The sequence below is a fragment of the Balearica regulorum genome, chromosome 1 (assembly GCF_011004875.1).
Source record: "Balearica regulorum gibbericeps isolate bBalReg1 chromosome 1, bBalReg1.pri, whole genome shotgun sequence".
Classification (NCBI taxonomy): domain Eukaryota; kingdom Metazoa; phylum Chordata; class Aves; order Gruiformes; family Gruidae; genus Balearica; species Balearica regulorum.
In genome coordinates this window covers 137,716,860-137,730,853 of record NC_046184.1, presented here as the reverse complement: position 1 = coordinate 137,730,853, position 13,994 = coordinate 137,716,860, and the positions used below count along the sequence as shown (strand labels likewise).

Genomic DNA, 13,994 nt, shown 5'->3' with positions numbered 1-13,994 from the left:
TCAAAATGTCTTGATTGTGACAAGATGTCTAAAGAGCTGTTTTTACAGAACTTCAAACAATGAATGTTGCTTCTATATTCTTGAAGTTAGCACAATAAAAATTACTGCACTGATTATTAATAAACTGTATTTATTTGAGGATGATTACTGAAGAATTGGCAGTATTGCCAATGATACTTTTGGTTTAGGGGTTTTTTTTGTTTGGTTTGGGGGTTTTTTTGTTTGTTTAGATATTTATTATTAGAACTTCCAAATTTTCCTTTCTTCTGATCTTTGAGATCAATTTTGCTGATTTGATATTTCATTTTTTACAAGTATTTGGAATGTACCCTACGTATGTGATCTTTCTCAAAGTTATAGACAAAAAGTGGCAAAAACTACACAACAAACAAAATTGTCATTGGATAATCAGAGACGAAGAGTGGGCCTAAATTTATTTTAAGGTCTTGTTTGACAGATCTATGTGCAGCAAATGTCATTAATTTAATACATAGCTGTCTGAAGAGCATTAAGAAATGAAACAACACTGTCAGTCTTTTGAATTTATAATTCTTAGATGATACGGCTATTTGAGGCGATGTACTTGTCTGGTTTTACTGTAGTGAGTGGGGAAAAAATCCATTATTTTTAACCTGGTTATTCTTGTGTTTTATTTATTCACATGACCGCTTTAAGCATTATATTCTTTTTTTTTTTTTCCCTCAGACCAGGCAGACAAAATTTGAACATCACCAAGAGCAAGCAGCTGAAAAGATGCTAAAGAAAGCATCAAAAGAAATATACCAGTTGCGTGGGCAAAATCAGAAGGAGCCTATTCAGGTGCAGACTTTTAGGTAAGTGGTAATGTGTACTGAAATAGCATAGCAACGCTTCATTAGAGAGGTTAAAGATCTCTGAAGCATTTAGCTTAAATTCTCTGTCTTCTATATAGCCAGTGATTTTTAACTGTATATTGATTTGGACACATGAGTTTCCTTTGAATTATTTGTAGTGCAAAGAGCCAAAGCTAAGGTAAAATTGCAGTGTTAGAGTTCTTCAAGCACATGAAATTTAAAAAAAAAATAAAAATCTTCAAGCGCAAACATAGCTTAGGTGATTCTTTCAACTTAGCCTAGTCACTATTAAGTTCAAATGATTTGTCAGTTCTTCAACACAAGCCCGTGGGCATAAATCGTTTGTTTAATGTAATACATTACTAGTAACATTTTCTCCCTAAAAACTATGACTATAAACAGTCGTATAGGATGAGTTCTGTAATGCTTCCACCTAAATTTTCACGAATACTAATTGTGTTGAACGGAATGTTGCCAGAAGTATACAGTGAAGTTTAATAGTTTTTCTAAGTTTCTTGTGCTCAAATAAAGCATTAGTTCAGTATGTAAGTAACAAATACTAACCAGAGTTAAGAAACCATGTTCTTGGGGAAAAAAAAGTAGGCATATATTTGATTGATTTCCTTTTTATCTTGTTTTGATCACAGAGAGAAGATAGCTTTTTTTACAAGACCAAGGATTAACATACCTCCTCTGCCAGCTGATGATGTATGACATGTTGCATTGTAAACATGAAGTATTTATCGCTTTTATTTTAATGAAGTTATTAGATTAGCCAAGTTTCTTTAAAAAAAAAAGTGCAAAAGCTAATATACACGTTTTGTAAAAAATAAAAAAAGTAAAAAAAGTAAAAGTAAACAAAAACATATATATAAATATATATATACATATATATTTTATAATAGCGACTGCAACAAGGCTTGGTTTTTCCTTGTTGTGAAACTCACATCTCTGAAGACAACTTATTTTATAAAAGATCGACTATCCTGTTAAGAGCGTGTACAGTTTTTATGCTGTTTTATTTGACTTAAAGGCTGGAAGACAGAAACAAAGTGAGTTCAGGCAAATTCACTGTAGTGTAATTTATTTATAGTGCCTTTTTTCCTTGAAGGAAAATACCTACTTTAAGATGTATTTTAAGACTGAAATTTTGTTGTTCAGTATTTGTCATACAGTAGGATGGAACCATTGAGCTGGTTTTGTTTCTGATACCTGAAATGAAAATACTATGTTCTAAAATTGTCACTTTTTTCAGCATTATTTTCTGTAGCTTATTATGTACATGGTATCCTTTAGCACTGTCTGTGTTATAGCAAAATATTATCACCTGCAATGTGTTTAACACTGATTAGAAGTGATGTTAAACATTGCAGAATTCATTTGCATGTTCTTACTGTGCACTAATAGATTGTTTTCATTTCAGTTGTGTCTAAAGTATCTTTATATTCTTAACTAGATTCTCAGTTTAAACGGAGGAAGGAAAAGGGTGACAGGTCTTCATTTTGCTGTTTAATGAAAAGGGAGCAATGTGAGCTAGCTGTGTGAAAAGACCGCTAAATGAATTCTGTAATGATTTCTACAGCTTTCAAGATTCTGATCCGATTCAGGAAAGTACAAATATGCTGATTTCAGAAAGCAGCTGCATTAAGTAAGGGCGCTTAAACACATGTTCATCCTAAGGGATGTGCTGTGAGGTTACTGTGTGCAAATTCTGTTGACCAGTGATGCTTTCTAGGAGGAAGGTGTAGAATTCTGGAAGGTACAGCTCACTTGATTGCTAGCTGGACCAGCTAAAATCTGGTAAGAAATAATTTTACTTGTGACTGTTTTAATGAAAGACTGTCACCCTAAATTCCCGAGAATGCCAGTTTTATGTCCTTGCATCCTGCAAGTATGTAAAATACTTCTTTACTAAGCTACTATAATAGAGTTTCTCATATTTTTCTAATTATACATTACCTACAAAGAGAGGTGCCCAACACAAGACTGACTTTGTAAATTGCTGGAATCTCCTAGAAGGAAGATCATGCTGTCTCTTAACTAAAGGTCAAATTGGTTCCAGATTTTTGTATGTCAGGAAATCGAAACAGCAGCAGCCAAAAACTAAACAGACTTGTCAGAGCCCATCAGAATATTTTCAAAGATTTTGTAAGTAAGTGTTCTTTGTGAGTGTCAAGAGCTTATACTCTGTTAACCTTGTCAAAAATGAGGAAAACCTGACAGTGAAACTGAATTGCTTTTACTTGTCCAAGCTGAGGCAAAAAGTAATGGGAAAAAAGATTGTAAACCTAAATCATTAATCAGTGAGGATGATTAACTCAGGCATTTAATTTTAAGGTAGTATCCCGTTTCCTAGTATGGCCTATAAACATTACAGGCATCAATTGATTCGATCGTGTAGCGATATACATGAAATTAAAGTGTATTTAGCATTTATCATGCTAACCATCTTGAAGTCTGTTTTTGCCAGTAAGCTTCCATGGGTATTTATTGGGTTCCTGGGGCGCAACTAGACCTATTCAGAAACTATGCAGACAAAAACCAAATCATGTAAGAAATTTTAAGTGTTTGGGTAAAAGTCTAGGGACAGCAAGCTTTTCAGTGCTCATTACTCAAGAAGACCAGTTAGTCAGAGTTTTGTGTCTCATTTTTCAGTGGAGGCCCTTACGTAGTAGTGTTTATCAAAAGTTACCATGCAGTGACACCAGAAGTACTTGCTGTGTACTAAGAACAGACAACACCATGTTCCCATGAGGGTGGTCAGGTACTGGAAGAGGTTGCCCGGAGAGGTGGAGCTCTCCGTCCATGAAGGGGTTGAGGACTTGACTGGACGTAGCCTGGAGTATCCTGGTCGCACTAGGCCTGCTTTGAGCTGGGTTTGGGGTAGGGACCTCCCTTCCACCCTAAATTGTTCTGTGACTGTATAACGAAGGCGCAATGTCTGGTGGCCTCTCTGTCAGGGGGTTCAGTTGGGGTTTTTAAAGAGTGACTGCTGTGAGACGTCGTCGGCGTATCTTGTGGGTCTGTGATTCTGACTGCTGTAATGAGTTCTGTCGTGATGTGGTAATGAGTTATCATATTCAGTATTCATCTCTCTTGTTTTTGTCACAGTTCTGTATGATTGTGTCATTTTTGTATTATTTGAAAGTATTTCTTCTACAAAATAAAATAATTTGCCATAAACAGAAATAGAGTTTTGTTATATGTCAAAATATAAGACGTTTTTTCTGTGCATTATATTTGCCCCATTCATGATGCTTTCATAAAGAAATTTTGTATTTTGAGTAACACTGTCATTTAGGTGAATGCAATCAATTTTCAAATAAAAGTAAGAGAGGAAATCCATGAAATCAGAGATCCTAGAGAGGTTACACTGCAGACCCAAAAGGGATGCAGAGTGTAAGGAATGGCAGGTATGTTCTCCCATGTGCTCATCAGTCACGATAAGCTGACAGCTGTATCAGAGGCTCATAGCTGAATATTCCCGGAATTTATGGGTAGCTCCACTTAGCAATACGTTGAACTGCCTCTTTTTCTAACAGAAGTTTGTAGATTTGGTTTGGAAGTAAGTTGACATCATTAGTTCTGTAAAATCTTCCTTATGACTAATTCCAAGGCGGAAGCCACTCAAAAGAATACGAGTTAACTTTTTTAGGCTGAACTTCCTTGCTGCATTCACAAAGGAAACATTAAACCCGCATAATTGCAGAAAGACCATTCCTGAACCCTAAGCTGCAGGAGCGCAGGCAAAATCGTAGCACTGACATATGACTCCTGTCTCTGTCCAGTATTTGCAAGGCGTTAAGGGTATGACAGAGTTTAGGTTATTTTTAAACGGGCTGCTAGAAATAGCCATTTGGAATACCAGCCGCCTCTGTCTCCCTACCATCAGGATCAACGACAAAAGCTATAGTGGGTATGTCGGTATGGGTTTTCTGTTATAAGAATGGAGTCTTACCTGTATTTCTTGCTGCAGTTCTTGTAAGCACTTTGCAAGACTTAAAGGTAAGTGCTGTATAAAAAAAAGCAAGGTTTGGCTTTTTTTTATTTTTAGGAATCCAATGAACTATGTATTTTGTTTTCAGCGGGCGTGAAAGTGGGAATTTTTAGGGAAGAGGGCACTTCGTAGCTTGTTTTGCATCCAGTCTCCTTTTTAACTGTAGAGTGATACATCTTTGAGAGGAGTTTGTACAGAGAGGCTCGAGAAGCTGCAGGCTAGCAAAAGCAAGAACAATCTGTTCCAAAACATCATGGGAAGAGTATTTTCTTTTTCCTGAGACCACTCACTTGACTAAGTGTCATTGGAAGAAAATACCAAAGAGTTAAGTTGATTTGGTTTTGGAATCTCTAAATGTCAATTAAGTGGTTTGCTTGCACTTTGGAAAATCTCAGTATTCTTGAAGTTAAAAGCTTCTTAGTAGCTCTTTCTGACGTCTTAGGATTTCTAATAATCTCTTAAATTTGTACATACATATCTAGGTTATAGAATCACATTTTCTATCAAGAATTGGGTATTCTGTCCCTTTAGTTTGTTTGCAGTTAGACCATCCAACTAAAAATACACATTCAGCAGAGTCTTGATAAGTGCAGCTGTGGTAATAGTGAAAAGAAAATTAGGAACTGAATTTAGGAAAATCTGTTCAGGAAAAAATGGGAGATTGAGACCCTTGTGTTCATTTGGTTAGTGCACAAAATTACTATTCTGTGTCTAGGACATTGTGTTTGCATTAGAGAGTGTGCATTGTGGCACAGAAGTTCCCAGGTACAGATGTTTGTGCGTGACCAACTAAATGTTACTTGTTGTTTTCCATATTTCCCTCTCATAAACTGATTAAGGCAAATTGCAGATAACGCTATCAAGAAAATAAATTAAGTGCTCAGTGTTTAACTTCCTCCACAGAATTAAGTTGACCTATTAATACTGATCTTAATGGGCCCAAAGAGCAACCACTGGCAGGACGTTAGGACTTGTGTCACTCTTCCACACTTCATTGACATGGCTATAGTAGGCCTGGGGCTGTTACCCATCTGTGACATGGAGCGCTGCGATCTGCAGTGTTGTGTACTGGGCACTGGTGAGGCCGCACCTCGAGTCCTGTGTTCAGTTTTGGGCCCCTCACTACAAGAAGGACATTGAGGTGCTGGAGCGTGTCCAGAGAAGGGCAACGAAGCTGGTGAAGGGTCTGGAGCACAAGTCTGATGAGGAGCAGCTGAGGGAACTGGGGTTGTTCAGCCTGGAGAAAAGGAGGCTGAGGGGAGACCTTATCGCTCTCTGCAATTCCCTGACAGGAGGTTGTAGCCAGGTGGGTGTTGGTCTCTTCTCCCAAGTAACAAGCGATAGGACAAGAGGAAATCCCAAGTTGTGCTAGGGGAGATTTAGATTGGGTATTAGGAAGAATTTCTTCACCAGAGGGGTTGTCAATCATTGGAACAGGCTGCCCAGGGAAGTGGTTGAGTCACCATCCCTGGAGGTGCTTAAAAGACGTGTAGATGTGGTGCTTGGGGACAAGGTTTAGCGGTGGACTTGGCAGTGCTAGGTTAATGGTTGGACTCGATGATTTTAAAGGTCTTTTCCAACCTAAATGATTCTATGATTCTAAGGGCATAATCAACTCTCTTCTCTAAAGGCATGCTTCTCACTCCAGAAAGGTGTGGGAACTTCAGGTGAAGCAAGCTAAGCGTTCAAATTTCGTAATAAAATCCAAAATCTGTAGCTTCTGTATGGGGAGTCTATATCAGAAATAAGGAGTATAGGAACTTTCTTGAGCTGGTAGACAAGATTTGGAAGAGTTGAAAAGAGGTTTTGTACACCCTGTACCAACCGGCTTGCTCGGCTGGGCTGGGCTGGGCTGCCTGCTTAGCGCATCCATAAACACCCACTCAAACACTTTGGGAGAAAAAGGTCTTCCAGAACCGTGTTCCTTAGCCTGTGAAGTGAGCAGGCGTCACGCCATGCGCCTTCAGTCACCCATGGATGTTTTCATGTGTGCTTGTGCAAGATTTTCGTCTACCTAGCTGTTGCATCTGCTTGGTAATACAAAGCACATCCGTGGATATCTTAAGGGTAAAACCAGTCTGCACAATATCCAAATATGAGAAAATGAGCAGGTGAATGTCCTGAAATAAAACACATGGCACATGTACAAACATGTACACGATCTTCACAAAGAACAGTTACAACCTCTGCCTTGTGGAACATGATCCTAGTGGCTTGTACAACACTTGTACAAATCAGAACTCTGGAAAATGTTTTGTTGTTCAACTCATACATCGTATACATCAGTGTATAATAAAATTATTAAAAAGAACCCAAACAAAACACACGCACCCCCCCCCCCCCCCATGCCAAAATATGGTTCTGAGATGTAATACTAAGTTAACCAAAATGTGAAAGTCAGGCCAGTTGCGCTTTTTTTTTTTTTTTTTTGGTAATAAAACATTTTAGGTAATAAAACATTTTGGTAATAAAACATTTTAGTTCTCATTTTTAAATATTTGATGGGAAAACTTTGGCAGAAATTTTGAAAAGAAAAAGGCTGGCACATAGGAGAGGATTTTTCAAGCAGTGACAGTTGCACTGAAGAAAAGAAGGCTGCAAGTGGAGGGAGGGATGGATGGAAGGATGGATGATGAAGTGAAGGATGGATGGAAGAAGAGAAGGTGACAGGGATGAAGTATTTGAGGTAAGCTTGCAAAGCTTGCATATGATACAGAAGATGGAAAGTAGTCAGTCTGGATAGGCTTGAAATGGAGCACCGGGAGAAGGAAAAATGCAAGGGATGGTGAAATTGTGGTTTGTCTTGTTTCCAAGCTGCTGTGATTACATATTTCGTAGAGATGAAAGAAAATAGGACACCGGGGCGTTGCTGCAGAGTCAACAGGAATACTTCTTGGTTTGCACACAGCACACTTACGGTGCTTTTTCCTCGTGAAAAATGTGATCTTTGTTGCTGTTGCAAAAAAATTCATAAATCCTTTTAAAAATAATTAGCTCAGGTTAGGGGGGAAAAAAGGCAGCACATGTTCTAATGGTGATCGAATACATAAGGCAGGGTAAAGAGGCTTGCAGTTTAATCCTGCGGGATTACCAGCTGGTCCGTCTCCTATCAGATATCCTATGGATGGAGGATGCAGTCACATGACTGTTACTGCTTCCTCCCCATGACATCACTGCTTTTGCAGCCACACCACCCAAGAAAGGATGCTATTAAAATCATTGGGACTGGGCTAAATGATGTTGCATTACAGGTAAGCAACATAATTCTTCGAAAAATTGATTTGCCAGTTGCTCTCGTGCTGCTGTCCTAGAGCTCCAGCTCTGTCGGGCAGAGTTTCTGCTGGAAAAGAAAGCGGCACAGTTTCTCTGCGAGCAGAGGGTTTGCAGGTGCAGAGGCTGCCTGCTGGCTCCGTGCTGATCTCCCGGCTGACATCTCCAGTAGAAATGCTGCCAGATGGAGCTTTAAAGCTGAAGAAGGCCCTTTGTCCCTGTATTTTGCTATGGCTCCTTCGGGTGTCTGCTGAATTCTGTATTTATGTGAGCAGCCATCATCATCCAGTCCTGCGGAGAGAGAGCAGCAATACTGTTTTGCTTGCATTCCCTGTTTTTTGGTTTTTGGTTTTTTTTTTCCCCCCTGGATGCCTAAAGGAAGTTGTTGTGCTACAGATAGATGTGTCTCAGCTTATAAAGGAATGAGGATTAACTTGCTTAGGGGGTCAGTAGATGTATTTGGGGAAAGAGGCTTTTCCTTTATTGTTAATTTTTGCTGACATGGTTTGAAAGTACCTAGTCCAGCAGGCTTCCTGCATTATTTGCTGTAGCGTAAGGTAGGTTGTGCTTGTCGCCCAGCATAAGCATGAAAAATTATTTTCCAGAACGGATATACAAGATGGCAAGCAGATTTTTACTTCTAACACAAAATGCCGATTACCAAAAGGCTGAAAAATCCACACTAAACTGCTTTTTTGGACTGTTGGTTTTTCTATAAGCAAAGTCCAGAGTCTGTTTTCTTTTTGTAATGTGGGTGTTTAATTACACACTCTATACAAATATAGAAGACGTGTATCTGTGGAGAGAAAATGGTGACTATTCTGTGGTGGGGTTTTTTTCACTGTATTGCATTTTTAATATATTTTAGGTTTTTAAAATAATTTTATTACTCTTAAAAATTATTCCAATGCAAATGTTAGAATGCAAGACGCTAAATTAATTTTTGAGCTTATACTAGTCAGAAAAATAAAATTATACCTTTTTTTTTCTTTTTAAAGAATTCTGATAAATAATTCTGTGCCTTTGCCAGAGAACAGAGGATGACTCAGCCGCAGCTTCATCAGGCAGAGAGTCAGGTGACTTCTCACTCCTAGTCTGCAGGAAGTTTTCTTATTCTTGAAAATCCCGTTCTTTGTTCAAATAAATTTTTCCCACTATTGGAAAAATTGGAAAACTTGGCAGGCTCAGGGTCTCTGTGTACTCACCCATACACTCGGGGAGATTTTGGATCTCCTGTGCTGAAGGACGTTGTACGTTCTTGTGAAAAATGAATTCTGGTTTGCAGTGATCATGTATGCAGCAGTGTCAGGATCAGAAAATAAGACCGGGGGGGGGAATATATAATGAATTATTGAAATGAAGTAAGAAAGGACAAGGGTTCTTCAAAACTGAAGAGAAAAATAAATTTCAGTTTTATTTTTCTCCAACAGAACCTCTGGTTTTTGTTTTGGTTTTGGTTTGTTGGGGTTTTTTCCCAAGACTGAGCCTCAAAAGTGATAAACATACAAACCTGGCACTGTATGAGGGAGCAAGGGGGTTGTTGCATCCTGACGGCGCCCGTGCCGGGTTTCTACTCGTGACTTCCTCTGAAGTCGCAGCTGGGTCAATTCTCTCCAGCACTGGGCGTGAGTCGAGCCGTGCTCTTGCTCACCGGGCGCACCGAGGCTTGGCTCCTTGCCCACGCGAAGTGCTCAGCAGGGCTGCCACGTGTGGGTTTTACAATGGCTTCCCCCACACCCCGGATCGTATTTGAACACCCCATGGAAATGCACACGGGGCGGTGGTTCTCCTGATCTCCTGATTTGAGTTGGGCGTCTTTTATGCAAGAAAAGACAAGATGCCAGCCTTAAATGTATGCTGGGACAACTCAGAAATTAAGGACTTAAGTCCTCTAGCAGTTACTGAGTATAAAAGGGTGACCCTGGAAGCACCCCTAGCTGGAGGGCTCTCTTCCCGGCAGCACTGGGGTGCTGTGCCCTGGCTCCAACACGTGCCACACGGGTGCGCAGCCCCTGCGCATGTCGGGGTCTGCCATGTAAAGGTCGTACCTTTTCACAGGTAGTGGCTGGTGGCTTTTAAACAAGGACTGGAGGAGGAGGAGGAGGAGAAGGAGATGGTGTTGGAGGGAAGCATTTGCCCCAGGGTTGGGTCCTGGAGCAGACAGGCTCTCTGGAGTGCCACAGCCTCCCTGGTCTGGGAGCTGCTTCATTGTGAAACTGTTTGTTGGGCTGGAGGGGAAGGTGAGCAGGGCCATGACTGTAGCCCAGCACTTGTGCCATCAGGCTGCAGCTTGCAGGGTGCCCAGGGGTTGGGTGTTGATTTTTCCATTTAGTGAAATGGAATCAGGTTGTAGGGTAGGAGTCTAATTCGGTTGTGTGTGTGGGCATACATACACACCAGGTACTGGGTTTTCTCAGATTTCTTCATCTCTAGTCCAGCAGAACCAAAAAAATCACATACGATGGTTAATACCAAAAGAGAAAACTCTGGCAGGGTTATGGTAGGCTGCTATTCCTAAAACACTTTTAATATGTTGCTCTCAAACATTACCCAAAGGCAAAGGTTTCCCCGTCTTGCAAGTAATGAAGTAATGAAGTAACTCATCTGTGCAGCCCATCGATATCAAACGCAGCAGTAAAAACCAGTGCCCTGCGAACAGGAAAACATTACCCTCCATCTGTGTGAAAATGACTCACTGCCTCCACTCAGATCATGCAAAGTGACATGGCAGAACAGATTAATGGCTTTTCTACTGCAGGTTTATCAGCTTTATTTCAAGGTGAAGGCTTAAAAAGGTTTTCAGTGAGAGGTGCGTTCAGTGCCATTGAACACCCCATTTAAGGGGAGACCTGCTTTGGCGTAACTATATACCAGGGCATTTCCCTGCTGACAGTGAAATTCTGTTCTCTCTGAATGTATTTGCCTTTATTGCAGTCCAAAAATTGTTCCCCCCACCCTTAATCCTCTCATTTTCTGAGTGAGGAGACAAAGAGCAGTGCTGGAAACCCAAACCCGGTGCTGCACGGCTTGGCTGTGTGCGGCATGAGGAGAAAAACTGTACAGCACCCCTCACCCTTCAGCCCTGGCTTCAAACTCTGTGGTGGTAAAAACCGCTGCTCGGGGAGGAAAATCCCCCCCTCTTTTTTGTGAGGAAAGGGACTAGAGGGAAATCAAGAGCAGAAGCTATACCTGCTGCTAGACTGGTAGCCTGATTTCCAGTCAGTCCTGTCTTCTGAAGTTTAGTTTCTTACCCCAGATGCTGAGGGCTTTCTGAATTTTATCTAATCAGATCTCGTTTCCTTCAAGAAGCAAGGGCGAGTGGGGTTGATGCAGGCCCACAGGGCTCAGCTGCCCAAGCTGATGGGCTGTTAGCAGAGGGGCATCCTTTAACAGAGATGTTTCAGCTCGGTTTGAAAAATGCAGATGGATGTACCAGAGCCAGCAATGCTTCCCTCCTGCTTTTTCCACAGCCCCAACATCTACACTAACAACTGAATTTATTGGAGAGACCTTTAAGGCTGACTGGAAAGAGTTTAACTTTTTTTTTTTTTTTTTTTTTTTAATGCGGAACTGATTTTGAGTTATGTGAATGCAAAAATTCCACTTGGAGCTTGTGGGGACAGAGCTAGGATTTTTTTTTTTTTCCCCTTCCCTGTCTGACATAACTCAGCAGCTGAATTAATTTTGCTCAAACTTTCCAAGAAAACTCAGAGACCAGGCACATGATACTTCATACCAAAAAAAATTTGTTTCTGAAGGGAGAGTCCCAGGAAGGAGCAGGGAGCGAGTGGGATGCAGGTTTGCCGCTCAGGGGAAGAGAAGCGTGGTAACCCAGGGGCCTCCCAGGAGGAGAAAAGGAGAAGAGGGAGCCAGGCGGCCACCGAAGGGTCGGGAAGCTCTGACGCTTGGTTGTCAGCTCCTGGGGTGTGCTGTGCACCCCATGTGCCCCCTGGGCCTCCCTTCACCTGCACTCCCGGCCAGCCCTGTTAATCTCCTCTGTGCTCGTCCCATGAGCACGTGTGGTGGTTGAGGAGGGGAGGTCGGAGGCTGCGGTTTGGTCTGGAGGAGCCTTTTGTGCCTCAATTTTCCACCATTTATCCCAAACGTTCCCTCCCGCCTTCCCCTTCTCTCCCGGGCCCTCTCCCCTGTGATCTGGTGCCCTGTGTTTTTTGAGCTATGCTGTGGCTTCATAATTTTTTCCGTAGAGGTTACTCAGGGTAAAGCTGCACATCAAAGATGTGACTGTATTTAGCTTGCCCACACTATCATAGCCGGAAACTCCTTAATATGCGGTGGTGGGGGCCATACAGTAAAATGCTGTAATATTTTACAGTAATGTTTCCGATGCTGCAGCCTGCCTGCGCTTGTGTGGCAGGAGGCTGAGGGTTTGCAGTGCTGATTACTCGTATACAGGGGCTGCACAATTTGTCCTTGAATTGTAGGAAAGGCATTTGCTAATTTTAATATCCTGTCTTCCCTCTGTGTTTTCCCAATTTAACTGTTCTCCGCCTTTTATGTCCCTTATTATGTTTCCATAAAAGGCCTCTAACTGGGCTCAGCATTTTCTTATTTTTCCAGGAGCCTCAACCTTGCTCTGGTCCAAGGCCATTTTAACATTTTTTTCAAAACACTGTCGTTAAGACAGAAAGTCAATAAATCAATTGGCTTGTTCACTCTGAGGCTTCTAAGGTGCATAGTCTTAAATTGCCCATGGATATTTTGCAACCTGCAGAAAACCACCCGTTTAACTTGCCGGTGATTCTACCTGCTCACTTTTGCTGAAGACATCTTCCTTGTGAAATTATCACCCAACAGCATCTTTAGAAGAATGTTTCATAACCGTTTACCTGCAGTCTATATCCTATAGGGTGTGATGTCACATTGCCATTTCTAGATCATCTTCTACATGGCATGGCAGGTGGTGGAAAGGGAATTTCATCCACTCCTCTTGGCTGCCTTGACTCCAGGCTAAACAGACCTCCTTCTCTGACCCCTCCCCAAAAGGTGTATGCCCCTAATCATTTCTCTTTACTTTTCATTCACCTCTTTCAAGGTGATCCCATTAATAATCTTGCTTGCTGACTTCCTGAGCTATCAGGCCCGTTTTCTCTGGCCAGGTGGTACTGAAGACCTGTAATGTAATTTTGCTCAGCTCTGTGAACTTTCTCCCCCAGCCTTATTCCCTTACAGCTCTTTCTGATCACTGACTTCTTCAGCTCACTCTGCAGGCAGCACTGACTTCCTAATTACCTGGATTCAAGGCCTGGGTGGAGAGTGCTCTGCGTCCATCTCTGTGACTAGCTTTAAATCCCTTGGGATGGGGGGTGGATGGATGCTGGCAGAGCACCCAGCTCTCCAGATGAGGTGCCTTTGCTTGACAGATCACATTGAGCAGTCAAAGGCCATGAGGCTGGGGCACCATGCTTGGCTGTTTTGAGAATACGGTACTAGGAACGGTCAATGCAAGTATTAAGGGCATAGAGACTGGCAAATCATCCATCAGCACGAAGGAGTCGTGTGATGATCGCCAGTTAGTAAACCAGTAAGACCGCATTGTTCGTTATTGGGTACTATGAAAAATAAATCCCAGAGATTTTCAAAGCCCTCATGCTCCTTAGTTTGCACGGTACATGCTGTCATGTCACATAATATGAGCACAGCTCATCTGACCAACCATTCAGATCAGTGGCATGCTCAGCTCCAATGGAGGCATGATTGAAATGACCGTGAGTCATTTCAAAAGCTTTGCGTCTGGAGTAGGATCTCCCCTGTTTTCTCATTGCATGTATATAGGTACCAGAGCGTAGAAAAGCCCTGGGATGTGCTGTATTCTGCTTTTGTGCATCAGCTAACTCACGCCACGTTTGGAAGAGATGGAACAGATGATGCTTTGG

The 13,994-nt window shown here is 41.6% G+C and overlaps 2 protein-coding genes across 10 annotated transcripts in view; both read left to right on the top strand.

The window, feature by feature from the left end:
- WWC3 (WWC family member 3) overlaps positions 1 to 4,022 on the top strand; it is a 105,710-nt gene extending 101,688 nt beyond the window's left edge. For all 8 annotated transcript variants that reach the window (XM_075776456.1, XM_075776516.1, XM_075776508.1 and 5 more), the window contains exons 22-23: positions 706 to 833; positions 1,481 to 4,022. In XM_075776456.1, coding sequence (XP_075632571.1) covers positions 706 to 833; positions 1,481 to 1,547 — 195 coding nt within the window. In that variant the 3' untranslated portion in view covers positions 1,548 to 4,022. The remainder of the gene's footprint in view (positions 1 to 705; positions 834 to 1,480) is intronic.
- A 3,925-nt stretch (positions 4,023 to 7,947) lies between these two features.
- The window catches only part of CLCN4 (chloride voltage-gated channel 4), a 43,095-nt gene continuing 37,048 nt past the window's right edge, over positions 7,948 to 13,994 (top strand). The window contains exon 1 of one of the 2 annotated variants that reach the window (XM_010310017.2): positions 7,948 to 8,081. The gene's annotated coding sequence lies outside the window, so the exon portion shown is untranslated. The remainder of the gene's footprint in view (positions 8,082 to 13,994) is intronic. The other variant, XM_075776546.1, reaches the window with a different exon arrangement.